At 40.5% G+C, this 25,006-nt stretch overlaps 1 protein-coding gene across 4 annotated transcripts in view; it reads left to right on the top strand.

The window, feature by feature from the left end:
- The first annotated feature begins 1,642 nt into the window (after window positions 1-1,642).
- CEP70 (centrosomal protein 70) overlaps window positions 1,643-25,006 on the top strand; it is a 48,260-nt gene continuing 24,896 nt past the window's right edge. For 2 of the 4 annotated variants that reach the window (XR_008558875.1, XM_054729751.1), the window contains exons 1-10: window positions 1,643-1,716; window positions 3,761-3,863; window positions 4,524-4,601; window positions 11,929-12,019; window positions 14,929-15,054; window positions 18,887-18,977; window positions 19,106-19,229; window positions 19,655-19,835; window positions 21,185-21,354; window positions 23,193-23,249. Coding sequence is in view for 3 of the 4 variants with exons in the window: in XM_054729751.1 (XP_054585726.1) it covers window positions 15,040-15,054; window positions 18,887-18,977; window positions 19,106-19,229; window positions 19,655-19,835; window positions 21,185-21,354; window positions 23,193-23,249 (638 nt within the window). In the remaining variant the exon portion in view is untranslated. The remainder of the gene's footprint in view (window positions 1,717-3,760; window positions 3,864-4,523; window positions 4,602-11,928; window positions 12,020-14,928; window positions 15,055-18,886; window positions 18,978-19,105; window positions 19,230-19,654; window positions 19,836-21,184; window positions 21,355-23,192; window positions 23,250-25,006) is intronic. The other 2 variants (XM_054729752.1, XM_054729753.1) reach the window with 2 other exon arrangements.

The following is a 25,006-nucleotide window of genomic DNA, read 5'->3' as shown; positions in this document are numbered from 1 at the left end:
CCCTTTTGCATGGGGGCCAGACACAGAGATCAGACTCACAGTGGTCCCAGCTGCCTGGAATAAGGCTGTGTATGGGCCCGAAAGTATTGAGCTATGAACCTAAGACCTTCCTGTGAGCGATACCATGGCTCATGTCTTGTGTGGGAGAAGCCTTGTTGGCCTTTGTGGGACCTGCATCATTGCAGACCTGCATCATTTAACCAGTTGGAAAATACAGGCTGTTAACAGCGACATCATGTGGCTATATGATGCAATGACAGCAGTTCATATTTGTACATTGTTGGAGCTGTTTTTACAGTTGTTGTTGTTTTTTTACAATTCATGCCTCTTTTGAAAACTTGCCTATTGTTTCCTATCACCTCCAAGATAGAGTCCCAGCTCCTTAGCATAATTCCTGAGGCTTTCCTCCTCAGCCTCTCTAGTGATGCAACACATTCTTCAACTTTCTCAGGAAGCCCTCAGTAAGTTCCATAATACTTGTAAGTGTTTGGGGAGTTAGGTTTTTTAGGGAGGGTAGATATGAGCTACATAGAAGGGACCCAGCCAGGCTTCATTACAAAAAACAACAACAAAACGGTAAGGTTTGCTAAGCACTTGTGAAATAGGCATTATAATAATGTGCTTTTGAGTTATTAATTTGCACATGAAAAATTTCTCTAACTTTTCTCCCCTGTATTGCTGGAGAATTCTTATTCATCATTAGAGTCATTCTTCTTAAGTATTTCTCCAGGTTTGCCATTCTCAAGTATGGCTGCACAGTAGAATCACTTGGGAAGCTTTCCAAACTATGGACACCTGGGTCCCACCCTGGAGATTCTGATTTAATTGGTCTGAGGCGTGAGCAACACGGGTTTCAAAGCTCCCCGGTTAATTCTAATGCACAACCAGGGTTGAGAACCACTGGTTTCGGAAGACTTTAGTGACTGACTTAGGTAAGCCTCCTCCTCTGTCCCTCCTGGGCCCGTCACAGCCTTCTCTGATCATATCACAATGTCTCTTAATTTCAGAGTGTATACCCATTCTCCCTAACTAGACTTTTGAGTATCTCCAGTCAGCCACCTCTGCACCTCTGGAGCCCGATGTAGGTCCTGACATTTTGTGGAGATTTGGAAAGTGATGAGTGGGAGGGTAAAATGTCATCAACAAACGCTTTTAGGGTCCTCCAAATGCCAGACGCCGCCGTGCTCAGCCAGGTCTGGAACATAGAAAACAGCTGATGGATCGTGCAGCAAGAGCTCACAATTAGGGCGGGTGTAGGTGTCGGGCGGGCAGTCTGTGGTGGCCACGTGCCCCGGGCCTCCCTTTCACCGATAGCCTTAAATGGGTATTTCTTACCAGCAAGTCGCCCGGACAAAGGAGAACTCCAGGTGGGTGGTAAAACACCTGCGAGCCCAGAGCGCAGTACAGGTGTGGAGGAAGTGCGCAGGCGCAGATGGCAACGCCGCGCCCAAACTTACAACTGCTTTGATGTAAGCCCCGCCCCCAGCAGCGGAGCCAACCAGAGGGCGCGGGGCGGGGCTTACATCCAGCCTCCCCGTGCGGCCCGAGCAATCGCTCGCGGGCGTCCGGAAGCGGGGCAGGAGGAGACACCTCGACCTGCTCGGGCTCGATTGGTCGGCCTCCCACAGCGCGGTAACGGTCGCGGAGGCGGGGCCCCAGGCGGCGGAGCCGGCCCAGCTGGGCGCGCTGCTGGTGGGAGACGGGCGGCCGCGGAAGGTGAGTGCGGCGCTCGGGGTTCGCGGAGGCGGCGGCTGAAGTTCCTCTGCGAAGCACCCCCAGAATCGGCTTCCTCTGGGCCCTGCGAGTGGTCACACTGACCCTTGTCGTGGTCCCCAGAGAGGAGCCGCCGGGGACGGGTTCGCGCCGATTAAAAAATCTCAGTCGTGGGTTAGGATCGGGTACCGGGCGAACCTGGTCCCCTCCCTCCCCCCCCCGCTTTGTGATCTGTGGCTGCTGGCGTAACGCCTCGGCGCCGCGATTTCTTCGTTTACCGAGCACAGCCGGTCATTCTTGCCCGGCGTGGGGGTTGAGGAGGTTAAATGGGGCAATCCGTGTCAATCTTAGAGCAGCGACTTTCAGCCCTTTTCATCTCATGGCACGTAAACTAATAACTACAATTCTGCGGCACATCAAAAAAAATTAAAAATTTAAAATATATATATATTGCTAATATAATAAACAAAGGTATAATTTTGACTCGTTCGCGCCGGGTGGCTATTGTGTTGGACAGTGGAAGGGGGAAGAGTCAGTGCCCGAGTAAACAGGGGCTGCAGGTGTCGGCGATCCCGGCGGCACACCGGCTGACCATCGCTGCGTTTGGTGGTGCCGCGCCGCCGGGCTCTGGGCTCTGGGTAAATTGTAGGCCAGCGGGCGTCTGGGAAGGTTGCGCGGCTGGTGAGCGCTCGGAGCCGAAGGCGGGGGCCGTGTGTGCGAGTGGGTGGCAGGTAAGTGTTATCCTCTTCTCCGGTTTCTTCCCGCTCTTCCCTGATTCCGGGCGCATCTGACTTTATGGGGCGTCCGATTTGATTCTCTGAAGGAAGTCCGTGAGGTGGAAACGTCAGAGGCCAAGAGGCCCGGAATGCAGGGACCAGCCAGAAAGGGTGTCTACCGCCCCTTTTATTTTCAGACTGTAACGGTATTAAACACCGCGCAGGCATTACCCATTTGTTGCTGTTGTTTTACTTTCTGTATTGCCATCTGACCCCACTTTGGGGGAGAGGGAGCCAAACCCACTGGGGCTCGGCTTCTAAGGGGGAGAGGTGTGTTCGGGCCTTTTATGTAACCTCTCCTGGGGCAGGATGATCGGGTTGAGACCATATCCAGTTCTAACTGCATTTCCTTATTTGTGGGAGATTCCATTCTTTTTAGGAACATTACACAGCGTGTTGGCATATTTTTGGAATAGAGCTTTTGCAGTTGATAGACAGTAGAGACTTTGAAAACAATGCGTATTCCATTTGTTGCAATAATGTGAACGACATGCCTTTGAGAAAGCTAATCACAGACTTTAACGTGGCCCACTTGAGAAAGAACAGTGACTCGCCATGGTTTGTTATTTCTAGCTTCTCCCCCACCTCCCAAATGGTGAAAAATATTTACAGTTTAATGTACGGTGCACTGTAACGGGTAAGTTACCAAAGGGCTCTTGGGAAACCTGGACAGTGCCAGAAATACAGCTGTGTTTGGCATTGGCTTTCTATGCCACATGCGAACCAACTCCTACCCTGCAACCCCTATGCCCAAAGTCTTCCTTAAGGTGAGGTATCAAAAAAGCCCCAGACCCGTTGCAGCTACAGCTTCTGCGGTGGCAAGCTTTTCCTCTCTTCCTGCAGCTCTTCCTGTCACAGCTGAGTAGGGAAGGGCTGCTGCAAACTATTGACACATGAATTTCACAGTATGGATCCCTCAAAAGGAGCATTTGGTTACAGGTGGAATTGATGCCCTTGCCTTTTATGTTCAGTGGTATTTATCTCTCTGAGTCTCTGAGCACGCTTCTTGTTAGTGCCCTTGCAAATGAGAAGACCCTACCTGTGAAGCCAGGAGTCAGAATTAATGAAAGATAGATTTGGACCCCAGCAGGGAGAGGAAAGTTAGGAAGGGGTGGTGAGCATCGGAGTCCATTAGCAGTTACTTCAGTTGTTCAGCCTCAGTTTAGTGGTTACCAGTACCATGAATTCCTGCTCTGGGAGTAACACAAGACCATTCTTACTAGGAGGTTGGACATTTTAAGATTTTGGCCTTTTTTTTTTTTGAAACCTAGATGAAGATCCAGTTTCGAACGTGAGATTCACTGGGTGATCATTTCATTGAAATCAACTTGAATGACCAGATAAAAAGTGCAAGAGGAATGTGCTGTGACTGAGGTATGCCTAATGTGACAGATGACTCTGTGGATGTTGGGAGACCATGGAAAGAATCTATTGGTGTTTTTTTGTTTTGTTTTAATTCTTAAAAGAGGGTATTTTTCCATTGCTTTTAGGCCAGGGGACCAACCGACAACCCAGGTTTGTGCCATTGATTGGGAATTGAACCCAGTGTAGGGGCTGACGCTCTAATCCAGGCGTCCTCAAACTACGGCCCGCGGGCCACATGCGGGTGTTTTTGCCGTTTTGTTTTTTCACTTCAAAGTAAGATATGTGCAGTGTGCATAGGAATTTGTTCATAGTTTTTTTTTAAACTATAGTCCGGCCCTCCAACGGTCTGAGGGCAGTGAACTGGCCCCCTGTTTAAAAAGTTTGAGGACCCCTGCTAAGCACTGAGCACACAGGCCAGGGCAAATCTACTGTTTATTGACTGCTATACTGCTATACTGGGTATAATACATATATTTCCTTTTGACTTCCTAATAATTTTATCAGGTTAAGGAAATTGAAGCCCAGAGAGGTTAAATATCTAAGCTAACACAGCTGATCACCCCCTAACTCTAATCACCGCCTCTGTCCTGCTATGTGCCAGGCACTGTTCTGTTTCCTTTCTACAGGCATACCTTGTTTAATTGCACTTAATTTTTCTGCACTTCACAGATATTGTATTTTTTACAAATTGAAAATAAGACCCTTTATCAGCAAAAAGATTACAACTCTCTGAAGGCTCAGATGATGGTTAGTATTTCTTAGCAATAAAGTATTTTAAAATTAAGGTATGTGCATTTTTTAGACATCATGCTATTGCACACTTAATAGAGTATAATGTAAGCATAACTTTTATATATGCTGGGAAACCAAAAAATTTGTATGACTTGCTTTATTATGGTGGTCTGGAGCCAAACCTGCAATATCTCTTGAGGTATGCCTGTATATTAACGCTCCTAATCTTCACAACAACACTATGAGCTAAACACTTTTGTTATTCTCACTTCATGATAAAGAAATTGAGGCACAGAGAGATTAGTACTTTTCCTGGCTGTGTGGCAGAATCCACAATTCAAACATAGGCAGTTTGGCTACAAAATTATACCAGCTTTCTTTTGGTATTTCCTTTACTTTTATTATTATTTAACTAGAGGCCCAATGCATGAATTTGTGCAAGGGCCTGAGGCGGCTACCCTCTGCCTCAGCCCCCCCACCGCGGCTTTGTCATGAAGGAAGGGTGTCCGGACTAATTAGCATATTATGCTTTTATTATTATAGATACAATTTTTAAATAGTAAAATGAATTTTATTATGAAATCAAGTAGAACACACATACCAGATGCATAGCTTAATGAATTATTAAAAGACAGTACCATCTAGGTCAGGGTGTAGAACAGTACTAGCCATGCCACAGCTGCTCTGTTGCCCCATCCCAAGCACAGCTACTTCCATTAGTAGCCATTCTTCTTACTTTTATAGTAATTGCTTCCTTGTGTTTTAAAACAACATTTTTTTCATAAATGCATAAATGCATATTGTATATTCCTAGATATTATAATGTAGTTTTGCCCATTAAAATTTTTAAAAAATGTTTAATTTGTAGTTTTTCTCTCTATTTCTTTCTTTTTCTTAAAATTTTTTTTTCCTGATAAAGAACCTGAGTCATTTGACCTGTATATCTTACAGTCTGGATTTTGCTGATTGTATAATCATGTATAGTTCATATGGGTAGTTCCTGCACATTAGTAGTTGGATTGCAGACTGGATCAGACTTAGTCATCCCCTTGGCAATTGTCTAAATGGTGGTTGGCAAGACCATAGGAGGTGCATAATGTGTCCTTGTTTCTCTCTCCCTGATCTCAGCAGCTGGTGCTACTTGATGCCTATATATCTGTTCACTGAAGGTGAAATAGTGGTATTGTATTTCTATCATATCTTTTTCACTTATTGGTTGGAGTACTAGTCCCTTATCTATCATTTGGATAGGCAGCAGTATAATTCCTTCAGGAAAGGCAGCATTTATTCTTGATTCCTACCATTTACTTACCAGTTTTCAAGATTATAAATTGGTTCTTTATTTCCTTTTTTTTCCAGTTTAGATATTATTAAATTTACATTTTAATGTAAATATTGACAATGTTAGACATTCACAAAGTTGAATTTTCCTATTTGAATGCATATATATATTGAAAATATTCACTTAAGTCACTATTTTAATAATTCTGGTCCTTCCCTAAAGTAAAAAAATATTTTTTGTTTACTGTATTTCTTTTTTTTTTTTTTTTTTAGGAAAGCATTTATACATAAACAAGAAATTATGTGCATTTATACTTTTCCCACCCAGTGAAAATTATGTACTGTCCTCTACTTGATTTTTAATAACAAATATGTCTTTGAGATAATTCATAACCAGTACGTGAAGAGCATTATTGTTTATATTTACATCTACATAATATTTCATTTGTCTACCCTGGTACATTGTATGTTACCAGAATTTATTTACCAGTTCCTAATTGATGAATATCTAGTTTGTTTCTATTTTTTTTTTATAAATAACATTGTAGTAAGTAATCATGTCATTTTGTTGATGGTTTCTTTTGCTGTGCAGAAGCTTTTTATTTTGATGTAGTCCCATTTTTTTTTATTTTCTCCTTAGTTTTCTTTGCTCTTGGAGATGTATCAGTAAACATATTACTATGAGAGATGTCTGAGGTTTTGCTGCCTATGGTTTCTAAGATTTTTATGGTTTCATGTCTTACATTTAAGTCCTTTATCCATTTTGAGTTTATTCTTGTGTACGGTGTAAGTTGGTGGTCTAGTTTCATTTTTTGCATTGTCCAGTTTTCCCAACCCCATTTATTGAAGAGACTATCCTTACTCCATTGTATGCTCTTGCCTCCTTTGTCAAATATTAATTGAGCATAGTGGTCAATTTGTGGGTTCTCTGTTCTGTTCCATTGATCTATATGCCTGTTCTTATGCCAGTACCAGGCTATTTTGAGTACAGTATCTTTGTAGTATAACTTGATGTCTCCAACTTTGTTCTTCTTTCTCAAGATTGCTGTGTCTATTTGGGGTCTTTTTTGGTTCCATATAAATTTTTGGAATGTTTTTTCTAGATCTGTAAAATATGATATTTGTATTTTAATAGGGATTGCATTGAATCTATAGATTGCTTTGAGTAGTATGGACATTTTAATTATGTTGATTCTACCAATTCATGAACACGGTATATTCTTCCACTTGTTTTTTTTCCCCTCTGTCTCTTTTTTTGATGTACTGTAGTTTTCATTTTTGTGTTTTTTAAAAATATTTTTATTGATTTCAGAGAGGAAGAGGGGGCGGGGGGAGAGAGATAGAAACATCAATGATGAGAGAGAATCATTGATTGGCTGCCTCCTGCACGCCCCACACTGGGGCATTGAGCCTGCAGCCCAGGCATGTGCCCTGCCGGGAATCGAACTGTGACCTCCTGATTCATAGGTCGATGCTCAACCACTGAGCCACGCCAGCCGGGCATCCTGTAGATTTCTGAGTACAGGTCTTTTACCTCCTTGGTTAAGTTTATTCCTAAGTATCTTACATTTTTTGTTGCAATGGTAAATGGGATTGTTTTTTTAGCTTCTCTTTCTGTGAGTTCATTATTGGTGTATAAAAATGCCATAGATTTCTGGGTGTTAATTTTGTATCCTGTTACATTGCCGAATTCATTTATTAAATCTAGTAGTTTTTTTATGGAGTCTTCAGGGTTTTCTATGTTCAATATCATGTCATCTGTGAATAATGACAGTTTTACTTCCTCCTTTCCAGTTTGGATTCGTTTTATCTTTTTCTTCTCGTCTGATTGTTATGGCTAGGACTTCCAGTATTGTTAAACAAAAGTGGTGAAAGTGGGCATCCCTGTCTTGTTCCTCTTCTTAGGGAAATGGTTTTAGTTTTTGCCCATTGAGTATGATGTTGGCTATAAGTTTGTCATTTATGGCTTTTATTGTGTATGGTCCCTCTATTCTCACATTGCTGAGAGTTTTTATCAAAAAAGGGCATTGGATTTAGTTGAATGTATTTTTGTTTTTGTTGTGTTTTTTTTTTAAGCACTTGCTATAATCATGTGGGCTAATGTTCTATCCACTGAGCCAAACCAGGGCAAGTTCTCATTTTTATGAAGCCAAATTTGTTCTTTTATGGATCATGCTTTTGATGATATAGTTAAGAAATTTTTGCCTATTGCAAGGTCACAAAGGTTTTCTATGCTTTTTTTCTAGACACTTTGTATTTTTACGTTTTTAGATGTCTATGATTCATTTTGAGAAAATTTTTGTTTATGGTGTGAGGTATGAATCAAAGTCTGTTTTTTTGGCACATAGATACCCAGTTGCACTGTTTTTATTTTATTTTATTTTTTTAAAATATATTTTATTGATTTTTTTACAGAGAGGAAGGGAGAGGGATAGAGAGTCAGAAACACCGAAGAGAGAGAAACATCTATCAGCTGCCTCCTGCACACCCCCCACTGGGGATGTGCCCGCAACCAAGGTACATGCCCCTGACCTGAATCAAACCTGGGACCTTTCAGTCCGCAGGCCGACGCTCTATCCACTGAGCCAAACCGGTTTTGGCTGCACTATTTTTAAAGAGACTATCCTTTCTCTGCTGAATCACTTTCTCACCTTTGTCTTATATGTGTGGGTTTGTTTCTGGGCTTTATTTCTTTTTTAAAATGTTTTTACTGATTTCAGAGAGGGTAAGAGAGATAGAAACATCAATGATAGGAGAGAATCATTAATCGGCTGCCTCCTGCATGTCTCACACTGGGGATTGAGCCCACAAGCCAGGCATGTGCCCTGACCAGGAATTGAGCCGTGACCTCCTGGTTCATAGGTCGATGCTCAACCAATGAGCCACACCAGCTGGACTCTTTGATCTTTATTCCTTTCTACAGCTCTTTCTTTGTATCAAGGAATCTTCTACATGAAGCATCTTTAGAATTTTTTATAGAGCAGATTTGTCATATTTGTTTTGTTTGAAAATATCCTTTGTCTTTATTATTAATGAATATTTTCACTGGGTTTAGAATTTTAAATTGGCAAATTTTTCTTCAGCACATTGATGATATTAGTCTACTCTTAGTTTTCATTGTTACTGATGATGCCCTGACCGGTTTGACTCAGTGGATAGAGCGTCAGCCTGCGGCCTGAAAGGTCCCAGGTTCGATTCCGGTCAAGGGCATGTACCTTGGTTGCGGGCACATCCCCAGTGGTAGGTGTGCAGGAGGCAGCTAATCGATGTTTCTCTCTCATCGATGTTTCTAACTCTCTATCCCTCTCCCTTCCTCTCTGTAAAAATTCAATAAAATACTTTTTTTTTTAAAAAGTTAGCTGATGTTCTGTCACTTCTTTCATGATAATCTTTTTTTTCTCTAATTGCTTTTGAGATTTTTTTTTATACTTTAATATATGCCTGGGAGTGATTTTTTTTTTCTATCCTGATGCAAGATTATGTTGAGCTTCTAGAATCTGTGGACTTTTATTTTAATGGCTCTCAAAACTTCTTAGTTTTATCTCCAAATGCTGCTGCTGCTCCATTTTTTCCTCTTTCTTGGATGTGCCAGTGTTCCCTTCATTTAAAGTTTAATCTTTTCTGTGTTTTCCTGAATGCAGCATAGAGAACTAAAAAGGTGGTAGTCTCTTCTAACTTCCCTTCTAGTTAATTTAATTTTCTCTTCTGCTCTTTCTAATCTACTGTTAAGCATGTGATTTAAGATCTTAATTTCAGTTACTGTAACTTTTTTGTTCTAAAGTTTTTATTCTTTTTCAAATATGTTTTGTTTCCTTTCAGTTTTAGTTCTCTGCCAGAAGTTTCAAGTTTTTATTTTTATGAACATTGTCAGCGTAGTTATTTTATGGTCTGTGCCTAATAATTACAATATTAGAAGTCTTTCTTTGTTTTTTGTTTGTTTGTTTGTTTTTTTACTGTTGCTTCTGATCTCCTTATGTCTTGTTTCCTATATGTCTTGGTTATCTTTGGCTGTTTTCTGGATATTGCACTTGAAACTTTTTTGGTGGGGATAATTTGAGGCCTTTTTCCAGAGATTTCATTTGCTCTGCCAGGTGCTTGGAAGCACTATTAATTTGGGACCTTGTTGAGATAATGGAATGAAATAGAGAAGTGGAAGCCAGGTTTCAGTTCATGGCAGGGATGGTTTACTTCTTGCTCACCTTTCTCCTGAGAGCTGTAGCCCTTCCAGGCAGCAATTTTAAATAGGGTGGCTTTGCTCTTTTTAAACATTTTTATTATATATTTATTTAAAAATTATCTTTATTGTTGAAAGTATTACAGGTGTTCCCCCTTTTCCCCTTCTACTCCTCCACCCCCATTCCGTACCTTTACCACACTATTGCCTGTGTTCATGGGTCATGCATATAAGTTCTTTGGAAAATTCTCCCTCCTCCTCCCCACCCCCCCCACTTTCCCTCTGAGATTCGTCAGTCAGTTCCATGCTTCTGTGTCTCTAGATCTATTTTGTTCATCAGTTTATTCTGTTCATTAGATTCCACATATGAGTGAGATCATGTGATACTTGTCTTTCTCTGACTGACTTATTTCACTTAGCATAATGCTCTCCAGGTCTCTCCATGCTGTCTCAAAGGGTAAGAGATTCTTTTTTTTTCACTGCTGCATAGTATTCCATGGTATAAATGTACCACAGCTTTTTTATCCACTCGTCTGCTGATGGGCACTTGGGCTGTTTCTAGATCTTACTAGTAGCTATTGGAAATTGTGCTGCTATGAACATAGGGGTGCATATATTCTATGATTGGTGTTTGGGAGTCTTAGGATATATTCCTAGAAGTTGGGCCACTGGGTCAAATGGCAGTTCTATTTTTAATTTTTTGAGGAAACTCCATACTGTGTTTGTTTGTTTTTTAATATGTTTTTATTGACTTTTTAGAGAGAAAGGAAAGGAGAGGGATAGAGAGAGAAACATCAATGATGAGAGAAATATCATTGATCAGCTGCCTCCTGCACGCCCACCACAGGGGATTGAGCCCGAAACCCGGACATGTGCCCTGACTGGGAATCCAGTCATTGGCCTCTTGGTCCCTGTGCTGATGCTCAACCACTGAGCTACACCCAGCCGGGCCAGACTGTTTTCCACAGTGGCTGCACCAGTCTGCATTCCCACCAGTATTGTATTAGGGTTCCATTCTCTCCACATCCTCGCCAGCACTTGTCATTCGTTGATTTGTTGAAGGTAGCTGGCTTTGCTCTTTAGCGCTCGTTCTCACAGTTTTTTCTTTGGATTTGGTAAATGCCTTCAGAGAAAAAGTGTGTTCTCATCTTTGTGATTTTTTTTGTCCTGGTAATTCCTCATTATCTTGTTAGTTCTTCAATGCTTTTAAGAAAAAGAAAAGGCCCTAGCCGGTTTGGCTCAGTGCATAGAGCGTTGACCTGTGGGCTAAAGGTTCCCAGGTTCAATTCTGGTCAGGGCACATGCCCAGGTTTCGGGCTCGATCATGCAGGAGGCAGCCAATTAATGATTCTCTCTCATCATTGATGTTTCTATCTCTTTTCCTCTTCCTTCCTCTCTGAAATTTATTTAAAAAAAAGAAAAGAAAAAGTATTTTATTTGGCTTTCTTAGAGGCAGATTGCCTATTCGACTATTACCAAAAAAAAAAAAAAGACTATTAATGTCCTGGAATTTAGTTTTACCTAGACATATTATGTAAAACAACTTGTAACAGATAGTTGAGTAATTTGTAGAAAAAGGTCTAAGATAATATATGATTGTATGCTTAGGTAAGTTCCATTTTGTTCAGCATACTTACATATAACAACTACCAATTATCTATATATTTCTATGTGTCACGCACTTGTACTAAATACTTTCTACATGTTGTCTGACTTAATTCAACTGCTGAGGTATAGATATTATTATTACTCTTTTACAAATGAAGATATCAAGGCTCAAAGATGTTAATGAATTTGTCCATGTCACAGTTTAATAAATGGTTAAGCTGGTAGTCACTCAGGCCATCTGACTCTGAACTCTAAACCTCTATACTTTATTCTTTATAGTGCTACAAGAGCATATAACAAGAGAACCTGATCTAGTCATGGAATCAGGGGAGATTTCCCTGAAGAAGGAAATTTGAGCTGACATCAGAAGGTCAAGTATGAGTTAACTAAGTGAAGAAGAGATTGAACTCTTAGGCCTTGAACATGGAGGGAGATGGCATTTTGAAGATTTGAGAGAGATCCAGGGTGGCGATTAGGAAGACTGTTAGAATATGTGGCTCCATGCTTTTTGGAAGATTCTATTACATTGATGTCTACTAACGTTATGTCTGGTTTACATGGTGTATTCTTCCCACTTTAAAACTTTGGCTGATTACTAATGGTGATGCAGTTGGAAGAACACAGCACTACCTCTAAATTATTCTTGCCATAAAATACTGAACTGGAATTTAATAAAGCCTCTAGATATAACCAGTTTACAAGAAATATAGGAGATGGAGAAATATGTTAAATGATAATGCAATAAGCTAAATATGAAATGCGGGTAACTCTGAAGACAAATGGCCTATTTCTTTAACAAATAAATGCCATATTAAAAAGGAGACTGGGACTTAAAAATTAAAAGGAACTTAAGAGTGCTATATATGGACCTTATTTGAAAAAAAATCACAAGGTATTTGGGGGAAATTGAACATGGACTAGATATTAGGTAATAGTAAAGAATTACTGATATTTTTATTGGGTGTGATAATGAGTCTATATTTGTTAGACATGTTTACCGAAATATAAGTAGGTAAGGAAGAAATGTAACAAGAATAGAAGAATGTTATTGAAGCTGGATTGATGAATACATGAGTTCATTATAGTCTCTCTACTTTTGTGTATTTTTTGAAAAATTTTTCGAATGAAAAGTTAAAAAGCTAGTAACTGAAGTTGGCTGGCATTTTTTAAAAGGATCTTTATTTAAAACTAGAGGCCCGGTGCACGAAATTTGTGCATGGGGGCGGGGGTGTCCCTCAGCCCAGCCTGCACCCTCTACAATCTGGGACCCTTCAAGGGATGTCCGACCACTGGGATCGGGCCTAAACGGGCAGTTAGACATCCCTCTCACAATCCAGGACTGCTGGCTCCCAACCACTCGCCTGCCTGCCAGCCTGATCACCCCCTAACCTCTCCCCTGCCAGCCTGATCAATGCCTAACTGCTCCCCTGCCGGGCCGATTGCCCCTAACTGCCCTCCCTTGCCAGCCTGGTCACCCCTAACTGCCCTCCCTTGCCAGCCTGGTCACCCCTAACTGCCCTCCCTTGCTGGCCTGGTCACCCCCAACTGCCCTCCCCTGCAGGCCTGGTCCCTCCCAACTGCCCTCCCCTGCAGGCCTGGTCCCTCCCAACTGCTCTCCCCTGCAGGCCTGGTCCCTCCCAACTGTCCTCCCCTGCAGGCCTGGTCTCTCCCAACTGCCCTCCCCTGCAGGCCTGGTCTCTCCCAACTGCCCTCCCCTGCCGGCCCGGTTGCCCCTAACTGCCCTCCCCTGCCGGCCCGGTTGCCCCTAACTGCCCTCCCCTGCTGGCCTGGTCACCCCCAACTGCCCTCCCCTGCAGGCCTGGTCTCTCCCAACTGCCCTCCCCTATAGGCCTGGTTCCCCCCAACTGCCCTCCCCTGCAGGCCTGGTTCCCCCCAACTACCCTCCCCTGCAGGCCTTGCCCCACCAACTGCCCTCCCCTGCTGGCCTGGTCACCCCTAACTTCCCTTCCTTGCCAGCCTGGTCACCCCTAACTGCCCTCCCCTTCAGGCCTGATCAGCCCTAACTGCCCTCCCCTGTAGGCCTGGTCCCTCCCAACTGCCCTCCCCTGCTGGCCATCTTGTGGCAGCCATCTTGTGTCTACATGGGGGTGGCCATCTTTGACCACATGGGGGCAGCCATCTTGTGTGTTGGAGTGATGGTCAATTTGCATATTGCCTCTTTATTATATAGGATAAAGGCAGGAGGGTTGAATGTAGTATGTGATTGAGTTATTGAAAGAGACCAGAGTTTAAAGGGAGTAAGGACTCTGATGTGAAACTGCAAAAGTGGCAGCATTTGAGAATAGGTAATATGTTACTAAGTTTAGCTAAAAATAAATTATTAGTGACCAATGAAATGTTTAGTTGGATTTCACTATCTGAAGCAGAAGGGTGCTTTGGATGAAACATTAAACTGGCAGGAAGGAGGCCTACCTCTAATCAGTCCTGGAAGATTGTTGTACCTCTCTGGGCCTCAGATGTCTCTGGTACCTGATCTATTGGTGCAGCTCTCCCTACACACTTTTCTGCCAGCTATGAACAGCTAGAGATTTAGGATTAAACAATTTTCAAGGTCCTCTCAAGTTCTAAAATTCCATGATGCTAATGAATATGTGGGATTGTGCCTCTGGAGGGGAAGAATTATACCTATATGTCGAACAACCCAAAAATTTTTTTTCTATAGAATGGTACATTCTTAGATAATGAGAGCAAGTGACGGTAGGTTAGACTGAATATAAACTTCTATGTGTGCCTGTCAAATAGAATCCTTTGTTGCTAACCTCTGATCTATTTAGAAATAAAGTCCATCTAAGAAAGTGGCACTCCATTCACTCTTGGAGTCAGTCCAGTGAATTATTCGACTGGCCCGTAACTTTTGGGTCAGGCACAATTCTTTTAGTTTTTTGAAAAGCAGCTTCCAAAAGATAACAGTTTATTAGCATCATGTACTTTTCACATCCAGTTAACCTTTTGCACTCGGATGTCGAGTGTGACTCGACACGGTTAGCATTAGAATAAAGGAATCGAGAAAAAAGCAAGCGAGTGCAAAGGGTTAAAACAAAAATATTTTTCTTTGTGTTGGTATGTGTGTAAAACCCCATATTTTATATCTAGAGGAAAACATTATAAGATAAGGTATATTCTAATCATTCTTTAAATTAGCTTTCTAAGAAGTAACAAAAGTTTTGACACAGGAATGGCTTAAATTGTCAAGAGTAGTGGTTCTTTTAAGTATAATTTCATTTAACACCTATTGCACTTTTTTCTGTTTTAATTTAGGCAACTCAAAATTTTTCACTGCCAGTCTCTACTTCTTTGGTTCTGCAAAGGAAAAGTATATCTCCAGCAGCCCCTAAAGCCCAGCAGTCCAGTAAATCATCAAACAGACTCATGACTGAAAAACAGGTAAATGTGAAATATTTGAAACCAGTGTTTTTCAAAATATGTGGTGGCAAATAATACTACATCTACAAACGTGAAAAATCTTAAAAGGATTCTTAATTTAAAAGGATTCAGGTGTACAGCATAGGGAGTATAGTCAATTATATTGTAATAACTATGTATGGTGCCAAGTGGGTACTGGAAATATTGGGGGAACACTTTGTAAAGTATATGATTATCTAACCACTATGCTGTACACCTGAAACTGATACAAGATAATATTAAATATAAACTGTAATTGAAAAATAAAGTAAAAAGATTCTTTTATTTAGTAAAACTAAGGCCTGGTGCACAAAATTTGTACACTGGGGTCGGGGTCCCTCAGCCCGGCCTGTGCCCTCCCGCAGTCCGGGAGCCCTTGGGGGATGTTCGGCTGACAGTGGGCCTAAGCTGTCAGTCAGACATCCCCAGCGCTGCTGCAGAGCCGGGAGAGGCTCCTACCACTGTCGCTGCTCTTGCCAGCCATGAGCCCAGCTTCTGACTGAGTGGCACTCCCCCTGTGGGAACACACTGACCACCAGGGGGCAGCTCTTGCGTTGAGCGTTTGCCCCCTGGTGGTCAATGTATGTCATAGCGACTGGTTGTTCCTCCGTTTGGTTGATTTGCATATTAGCCTTTTATTATATAGTATAATTTTGGGAAATGCCGGGTTAAAAACTATTAAATGATTTCATTACTCTAAGATACCAGTCTCTAAAAGGAGGCTCAAGTATAAAGTGTTCTGCAGCACATACTTTGGAAAATGCCATTCTTAGCTCTTTTCAGAATTTGCAAACAGTTGATGTTATTCTTTCTCTTAAAAGGTATTAGAGGCCCTGGCCAGTGTAACTCAGTTGGTTGGAGTGTTGTCCCATACACCAAAGATTGCAGATTCATTTCCTGGTCAGGGCATATACCAGGTTGCAGGTTTGATCCCCTGTTGGGGTGCATGCGGGAGGCAACCGATCAATGTTTCTCTCTCCCTTCCTCTCTCTCTTAAAAAAAAAAAATCGATTGAAAAGATAAGGAACAACATGTATAACTTGATCATTCAAAATTCATAACATTATTATTTACAAAGCATTTTGTCATTATGAGTCATACTAGGTAGACCTCCACTGAGGTATCCACACAGAGCTTTTGGCTCCTAAAACAGATATCAGTAATAAATTTTTTTATTTTTGAGAGGGGGATGGGACAGAAATATCAATTTGTTGTCCTACTTATTTATGCATTTATTGGTTGCTTTTTAAAAAATTTTAATGATTTCAGAGAGGAAGGGAAAGAGAAAGAGAGATAGAAACATCAATGATGGGAGGGAATCATTGATTGCCTCCTGCATGCCCCCAACTGGGGATAGAGCCCACAACCCGGGCATGTGACCTTGGCCAGAATCGAACCCAGGACCCTTCAGTCCACAGGCTGATGCTCTACCCACTGAGCTAAACTGGCTAGGGCTATTGGTTGCTTCTTGTATATGCCCTGACCAGGGAGCTTATCAGAACAACACTCCAACCAACTGAGCTACCTAGCCAGGGCTATCGTAGTAATTCTAGTTCTGTGTCATTAATCTTTGTGACCAGAAGACCTAAGCATAAAGAAGAGGAAAGGTTTGGGGAAGGAGGAGAAGTATAGAAAAGATAAAGAAGGGAAAGAAAGTCAGCAATCAAAAGAAAAGGTTTATTTGGCGCTGTGGGTCATAATACTGTCAAAGAGTCATCAAGGTAATATGTTCCTTTTTTATCCTGATAGAATCTTTAATGTCAGAGGAGCATTTGGAGTGGAGAGTAATGCTTTTATTCGTGCTTTGTCTAATTTATTAACCTTCAAGCTATTACAGTATTTACATACTATACCAGTAATAAAAACGTATTTATTGTATAAATTATATTTTTTCAAGCATTTAAACATTGAAAAGTCACTCAAATTGGCTTTTTACAAATATTCTTTAATACCTTAAAGAGCATGCAAAGCACTTCACACAGTGATTTCAAAATTGATTATTGTACTTAACATTAAAAGCCCATTATAAAACTACTAGAGGCCTGATGCATGAAATTCGTGCAAGAGTAGGCCTTCCTTCCCCTGGCTGCCAGCACCGGCTTCCCACTGGCACCCGGGACCCGGGATTCCCTCACAGCCCCGGCTTCATCTGGATGGTCGTCTGGAAGGACTTCTGGTCTAATTAGCATATTATGCTTTTATTATTATAGATATCAATATCAGGGATTTAAATGTGTCATTTAAAAAATTATCTCTATTATTCCGTTCCATCTTTTTTTTTTAATATATTTTTGTTGATTTCAGAGGAAGGGAGAGGGAGGGAGAGAGAGAGAGAGAGAGAGAAACATCAATGATGAGAGAGAATCATTGATCAGCTGCTCACTGGGAATTGAGCCTGCAACCCAGGCACATGCCCTGACTGCAAATCGAACCATGACCTCTTGTTCATAGGTCAACGCTCAACCAGTGAGCCACATCTGCCAGGCCTGATCCATCTTTTATGTCCTTATTATATTTTTCTTCCTATTATGTTTTATTTTGTTTTTTTAAAATATATTTTTTATTGATTTCAGAGAGGAAGGGAGAGGGGGGAGAGAGAGAGAAACATCAATGATGAGAAAGAATCATCGATCGGCTGCCTCCCGCACGTCCCCACTGGGGATCAAGCCCGCAACTGGGGCATGCGCCCTTGACCAGAATCTAACCGGGACCCTTCAGTCTGCAGGCTGACGCTCCATCCACTGAGCCAAACCAGCCAGGGCCCCATTATGTTTTTATTCACTTAATCTAGAGCAGGCGTCCTCAAACTACGACCCGTGAGCCACATGCGGGTGTTTTTGCCCTTTTGTTTTTTTACTTCAAAATAAGATATGTGCAGTGTGCATAGGAATTTGTTCATAGTTTTTTTTAAACTATAGTCCGGCCCTCCAACAGTCTGAGGGACAGTGAAGTGGCCCCCTGTTTAAAAAGTTTGAGGACCCCTGGACTAGAGAGTTAGAGTTCCCCTCTCAGCTTTATGGCATAATGACATACTTAGAACCAGGGGTACAAGACTTGAGAATCACTCAGAAAAACAAAAACAAACAAACAAAAAAGAGAATCACTCAGAATGATTCTACTCAAATCGGTTACCTGAATGGACAGACTCAATTTTATAGTTTGATCATATCCATTTTACAAGAAACTATTTAAATTATTGGCTCCAACCATTCAGATATGTTTTGTGTGTATGTGTGTGTGTGTGACCTTAGTCATTGTTAAAATTACACTTATGCCCTAACCGGTTTGGCTCAGTGGATAGAGCGTTGGCCTGAGGACTGAAGGGTCCCACGTTCAATTCCGGTCAAGGGCATGTACGTTGGTTGTGGGCACATCCCCAGTGGGGAGTGTGCAGGAGTTAGCTGATCGATGTTTCTCTCTCATTGATGTTTCTAACTCTCTATCCCTTTCCCTTCCTCTCTGTAAAAAATCAATAAAATATATATATTTTTAAAAATTACACTTATTTCCAAGTGACTCACCTTCTCTTTACTATTCAATTAATGTAACTCAGTTTGCAGTTGTTTCTTTTGAGTGGGGCCTGAACTGGTTCAGTTAAATGAAAAACCTAAGGTCTGTTTGATTCACTGCAATTATAAGGTGTTTTTTAGTTGTTTTGTTTTAATTTTAATTATTGTATGTACACAAAACTTCATATTAAAATTTTTGAGAAAAAGTTCTGTTATTCTGAAAACAAAGGAAATTATATACAAGAAGGTATTTTTTCATTTTATATCATAAACTTGATCCTTTTCTCTCTCCTTTGTAATTGTAGCAGGAAGAAGCAGAATGGGAGAGCATAAATGTGCTGTTGATGACGCATGGCTTAAAACCTTTAGTTCTAGTCAAAAGAACAGATCTTAAAGGTAACCCGATCCTATTCTTGCTCCTGATGGTAAAAAGCTGTTTTTTCCTTTAAAATGTTTTTTATCTTAAAATCTTTTTGCCTTACCTTTATTTTTACTATTTGTATTCTATGTTTTAAAAAATATAGATCTCATCGTTTTTGACAGACGGTCATCACAAAGGATGAGACAGAACTTGAAAACGTTGGTGGAAGAAACAGAGCGTCAACAGAACGTGATCCAGGAGCTCATAGAAACTAATCAGCAGCTTAAGTAAGAAAATGGGGGAGGGGGAGCTCTCTTGGATTTTTTGTATCTATGTAGATGCAAATACATATATATATTTTTTAAATATATTTTTATTGATATCAGAGAAGAAGGGTTGGAGAGATAGAAATGTCAATGATGAGAGAGAATCCTTGATTGGCTGCCTCCTGCATGTCCCCCACAGGGGATTGAGCCTGCAACCCGGGCATGTGCCTTTCACTGGAATTGAACCTGGGACCTTTTAGTCCGCAGGCCGATGTTCTATCCACTGAGCCAAACCAGATAGGGCGCAAATATAAATATTTTTAGTAGGTAATCTTTTGGTAATAGCTTAGCAAAGAAATTTTAGAAATTCATTATGTTGTTAGATGAGTAGATTTGTTGATGTGATTTATGTTTATTACTAAGGAAGGATTTGTGTGTATCATTAGAAAAGAAGTTCAGCTAGAAAAATGCCGAGCAGTAGATCAGGAACAACGAGCTAATGACTTGGAACAAATAATGGAGAGTGTGAAATCCAAAATTGGTGAATTGGAGGATGAATCCCTAAATAGAGTTTGCCAGCAGCAGAATAAAATAAAAGATCTTCAAAAGGAGCATAAAGCTTTACAGGTACTGAGTTATATATTTTCTTACATGATAGTATAAAACAGCTCATCAAGGTTACAGGTGACTTCCATGTTGCTTAATTCAATGGTCTTTACTTGGCCTATTACTGTTTCTTCTTGATATTCTTCCCTTAGTTTCTAGAATATTTTCTCATTTGGTTTCCCTCTAACCCCACTGCTGATTCTTCTCATCTCCCTAACCTCTCAGTGTTGGGATTCCCTACAAGTAATTCCTTAGTCCTTTTCTCTTCCCTATATACTCTAACTCCCTTGGTGATGCTCAGTCTTTCTTAGCACCTAATTTAAATCTATAGTCCAGACCTCTTCCCTTACTTCCTGATACCCACTTGACATCACTCCTGGATGTCTAATATAGGCATCTAGAACGTCTACAACTGAGTTCCTGTATTTCCTCTCCAAAACTTTCTTCTTTTAGTCTCCACTCTGGTCCAAGTCACCTTCATTTATCCCCGGCTTCTCTCTTGGCTTTGCTGCTTCTCACCTTGCCTTTTTTCTTTTTCTTTTCTTTTTTGTTAATCCTCACCCGAGGATACTTTTCCATTGATTTTTAGAGAGAATGGAAGGGAGAAGGAGAGACAGAAAGAGAGAAACATTGATGTGAGAGAGACACATCTGTTGGTTGCCTCCCGCACGCGCCCCAACCAGAGCCAGGGATTGAGCCTGTAACCGAGGTACATGCCCTTGAGTGGAATCGAACCTGAGACCCTTCAGGTAGGGTTGACGCTCTACCTACTGAGCCAAACCAGCTAGGGGTCCCCTTGTGTGTGTGTGTGTTTTTTTTAACATTTTTATTGATTTCAGAGAGGAAGGGAGAGGGAGAGAGAATGAGAGAGAGAGAGAACCATCAATGATGAGAGAGAATCATAGATCGGCTGCCTCCTGCACGCCCCACACAGGGGATGGAGCCTACAACCTGGGCATATGCCCTGACTGGGAATCAAACCTATGACCTCCTGTTCATAGGTCGATACTCTCAACCACTGAGCTTTGTCTTTTTAATGTGCTCTCAACATAGTAGCTCAATACTCTCCAATGGCTTTCCTTTTTCTTTAGTGTTATGGAGATTCTCCGATTCCTTTACTATTATGAAACCTTGAATGCAAGCAGTTATAAGCTATAATTCCCCTATTTTATACCTATTTTACTTGTTATATGTTTACATTTATGACAGTGTTTCTGGAGCTAGTACCTATTTAAAAACAGCCTCAGTACTGAAGTTCTTGAATGAAGCAGCTTGATAGAAACTGTGAAGATGGCTTTGTGTACAATACTGTTAGAACTGCATGTCCTAGATGTACATATTATAATTGTTTTTTAAAAAATTTCTTCTAGGCAAAATGTCAGCATTACAAGAGAAAACAAATGGAGCAACAAGAGACTATTGCTTTTTTGCAAAAGGATATCTGTAGATTAACAAAGGAGGAGGAAGAGCGCATTGTCACTCAAAACAGAGTATTTTCTTATCTCTGCAAAAGAGTTCCTCATACCATCTTGGATAGACAGTAATGTTTACTTTATAAATTGATATGTGGATAGATTTATCATTTTTTAAAACTGATTTTATCTTGGGAGTGGTTATGTATATCTCTCATAAATTGGGTTCTGCTTTCTATATAGCAGGATAAAAATCCCCAGGATTTCTAAGCAAAGAAATTAAGCCCAGAGACAGAAAGACAAGTTAGTAATGAGCTGTAATAGTCTAGGTGGGAGATAATGAAGGCCTGTGTTAGGGCTAAAAGAGAGAGATTGCGGAGATGGACAGAAATTGTCCAGACTGACTGGCTATAGTTGTTGAGAGGAGGAGAGGAGTGAAAGATTATTAGATTTCAAGTTAGATTTGGAGAATGGAGAGAAAAGATGATGAATTAATTTTTGGACATGTACCTAAGCACCTTATGCCAGCTATGTAGAAGTATCAGGGCTGCAGTTAGAAGGACCAAACTCCAGAAAACTTCCAAATTTCAGATAGACAAAAAAGAGGCAGAAGAGAAGTTATATTTGGGTGTCAGGATAACCAAGGAGCAGAGTGTTTCAAGGAGAGGGTGGTACGAAGTGTTACATGCTGCCTCAGTTTATATGTTTACCTTCTTCCTGTCTTATTTGCTCAGAACTTCCATTTGACACATAATAACTCCTCACTAAAAGTTTATTGAAGATAGCAGGTAACAATCACCCAGAATGAATGAAGTTTGCTAAGGAGGAAAAGATAAAAATGGAATGGTAGCTTAAGGGGGAAGTGTGGGGATGAGAGGGCTTGTGAAGGATAGAAAGGATGATATGTAAGCTAGTATGTGTTGGGATGGGGAAAGTTGAAAAGAAAGACTAATCCAGAAAGTTATATTAAAAGCACAATTGGTTGAATTAGATCTAAAGGCAGGAGATGGGTAAGTTTCCCAAGATAGGAGAGACATAGTGTGAATTCTTATTTTAAAAAGAACATGTGGAAGTATAGTGTTATTTTATTTTTCTTTGAGGATTTTTTTAAATTAAAAAAGCAGTACATGCTTATAAAAATTCAAATAATATAGAAGTGTTTAAAATGTTATAGACCTGCCTGTCCCTCCTAATTCCCACACCTTATAGATAACCACTTTAATCGTTTGGTTTGTGCCTTTCATAGTTTCAAACAGGAGTGCTCTTGGTATTTTGGGTGGGACAGTTTATTATTGTGTAGGGCTGTCATGCTCATTGATGAAATTTTAATATCTTGCCTTCTCCCCAACCAGTCAGTCTGCAGCCAACTCTGTTCCCTAGATTATAGAATTATCCCCCTGTTAAGAACCTGTAGAGTTCTTTTTCAATACACATACAAAATCACATACAATTATTTCTTTAAAAAATAGTAGTGGTATACATTTGGCTATGCAACATTAATTTTTCTCTTACTCCTTATTGTAAAATAATGTAAAATATACATTATTTTTCTAATGCTTCATCATTTTCTATAGTATGGATGTGCCATTATTTATTTAACTTTTTCCTTGTTGAAGAATAAATTGTTTCTGTGTTTTCACCTTTCTAAATAATGGTACAATGAGCAACTTTGTTCATCTTGACTACAACCTTGGGGCATATATTTCTGTGAGAACGATTGCTATAGGTAGAACTGTTGGGACAACGAGAATATACATTTAATATGCTGAAATATGTGGTTATTTTTAAAACTATACTTTGAAAGTAATATAATATATGATTTAGTATAATACTGGCAAAACCACTTAAATTTTTTATAAACTTGCTAGATTATCTGTACACTTATCACTGTAATTTGAAATTATATAGAAAGAATAGTAAATGCTACAATATCACATTTTGAAATAATTTATTTCCTGTTTTCTAGGTTACTTTGCCTAATTGACTACTATGAATCTAAAATTAGAAAACTTCATAAACAAAGGTACAAACTAATCCTGTATTGCAATTTTTAAAGATACTACCCAGTTGTGAATCACACCAAAAGTAGTCAGCATTTTGAAACCTAAAATATGCTTTGGAAATCTCCTAATATGTAACTATGAATTTAAAAAAAAATTTTTTAATTTAATAAATCTTTATTGTTCAGATTATTACAATTGTTCCTCTTTTTTCCCCCCTTAGCTCCCCTCCACCCGGTTCCCCCCCCCCCCCGCCCTTACCCCCTCCCACTGTCCTCATCCATAGGTGTACGATTTTTGTCCAGTCTCTTCCTGCACCCCCCATACCCCTTTCTCCCCAAGAATTGTCAGTCCACTCCCTTTCTATGCCCCTGATTCTATTATATTCACCAGATTATTCTGTTCATCAGATTTTTATTCACTTGATTTTTAGACTCACTTGTTGATAGATATGTATTTGTTGTTCATCATTTTTATGTTTACCTTTTTCTTCTTCCTGTTCTTAAAGAATACCTTTCAGCATTTCATATAATATTGGTTTGGTGGTGATGAACTCCTTTAGCTTTTTCTTATCAGTGAAGCTCTTTATCTGCCCTTTAATTCTGAATGATAGCTTTGCTGGGTAGAGTAATCTTGGTTGTAGGTTCTTGCTATTCATCACTTTGAATATTTCTTGCCACTCCCATCTGGCTTGCATAGTTTCTGTTGAGAAATCAGCTGATGGTCGTATGGGTGCTCGCCTTGTAGGTAACTAACTGTTTTTCTCTTGCTGCTTTTAATATTCTCTTTGTCTTTTGCTCTTGGTATTTTAATTATGATGTGTCTTGGTGTGGTCCTCTTTGGATTCCTTTTGTTTGGGGTTCTGCGCACTTCCTGGACTTATAAGTCTATTTCTTTCACTAGGTGGGGGAAGTTTTCGGTCATTATTTCTTCAGATAGGTTTTCAGTATCTTGCTCTCTCTCTTCTTCTGGCACCCCCCTAATTCTAATGTTGGTACGCTTGAAGTTGTCCCAGAGGCTCCTTACACTATCTTCATATTTTTGGATTCTTTTTTCTTTTTTCTTTTCCGGTTGAGTGTTTTTTGCTTCTTTGAATTTCAAATCTTTGACTTGATTCTTGCGTTCCTCTAGTCTGCTGTTAGATCTCTGTATAATATTTTTTATTTCTGTCAGTGTATGCTTAATTTCTAGTTGGTCCTTTTTCATATCCTCGAGGGTCACTAAATTTATCGGCCTTTTCTAGAAAATTCTTGAAAAACCTTATAACCGTGGTTTTGAACTCTATATCCAGTTGTTTGCTTTCCTCCATTTCTTTCATTTGTGATCTGTTTCTTTGTCTCTGCATTTTGGCTGCTTCCCTGAGTTGATAGAGTGGCTTTGTGTGCTAGGTGTTTTATAGGGTCCAGTGGCTCAGCCTCCCCAGTTACCTGAGGTGGACACTCTTGGTGCACCCCTTTGTGGGCTGTGTGCACAGTCTTTTTCCGTTTTTGTTTTGTTTTGTTTTGTTTTGTTTTGTTTTTTTTTGTGTGCACAGTCTTGTTGTAGTTAAGCCTTGATTGTTGTTGGTATCACTGGGAGGAATTGACCTCTAGGCCAATTGGCTGTGAGGATCAGCTGTGTCTATGCTGGGAGAACTTCTGTGCTGGAGACACCCTTATGAGACAAGACTTGCAAAAGCCTCCGTGCTCAGCTTGGATGGGGCGGAGTCTCAGGGCAGAGCAGACAGCATTGGTTTCCCATCAGCCCTGCCCTAATAGGCCCCTGTGTCTCAGTGTCCCGT

The sequence above is a fragment of the Eptesicus fuscus genome, chromosome 18 (genome assembly GCF_027574615.1).
Source record: "Eptesicus fuscus isolate TK198812 chromosome 18, DD_ASM_mEF_20220401, whole genome shotgun sequence".
NCBI lineage: Eukaryota > Metazoa > Chordata > Mammalia > Chiroptera > Vespertilionidae > Eptesicus > Eptesicus fuscus.
This window is presented reverse-complemented; position numbering and strand designations above follow the sequence as displayed.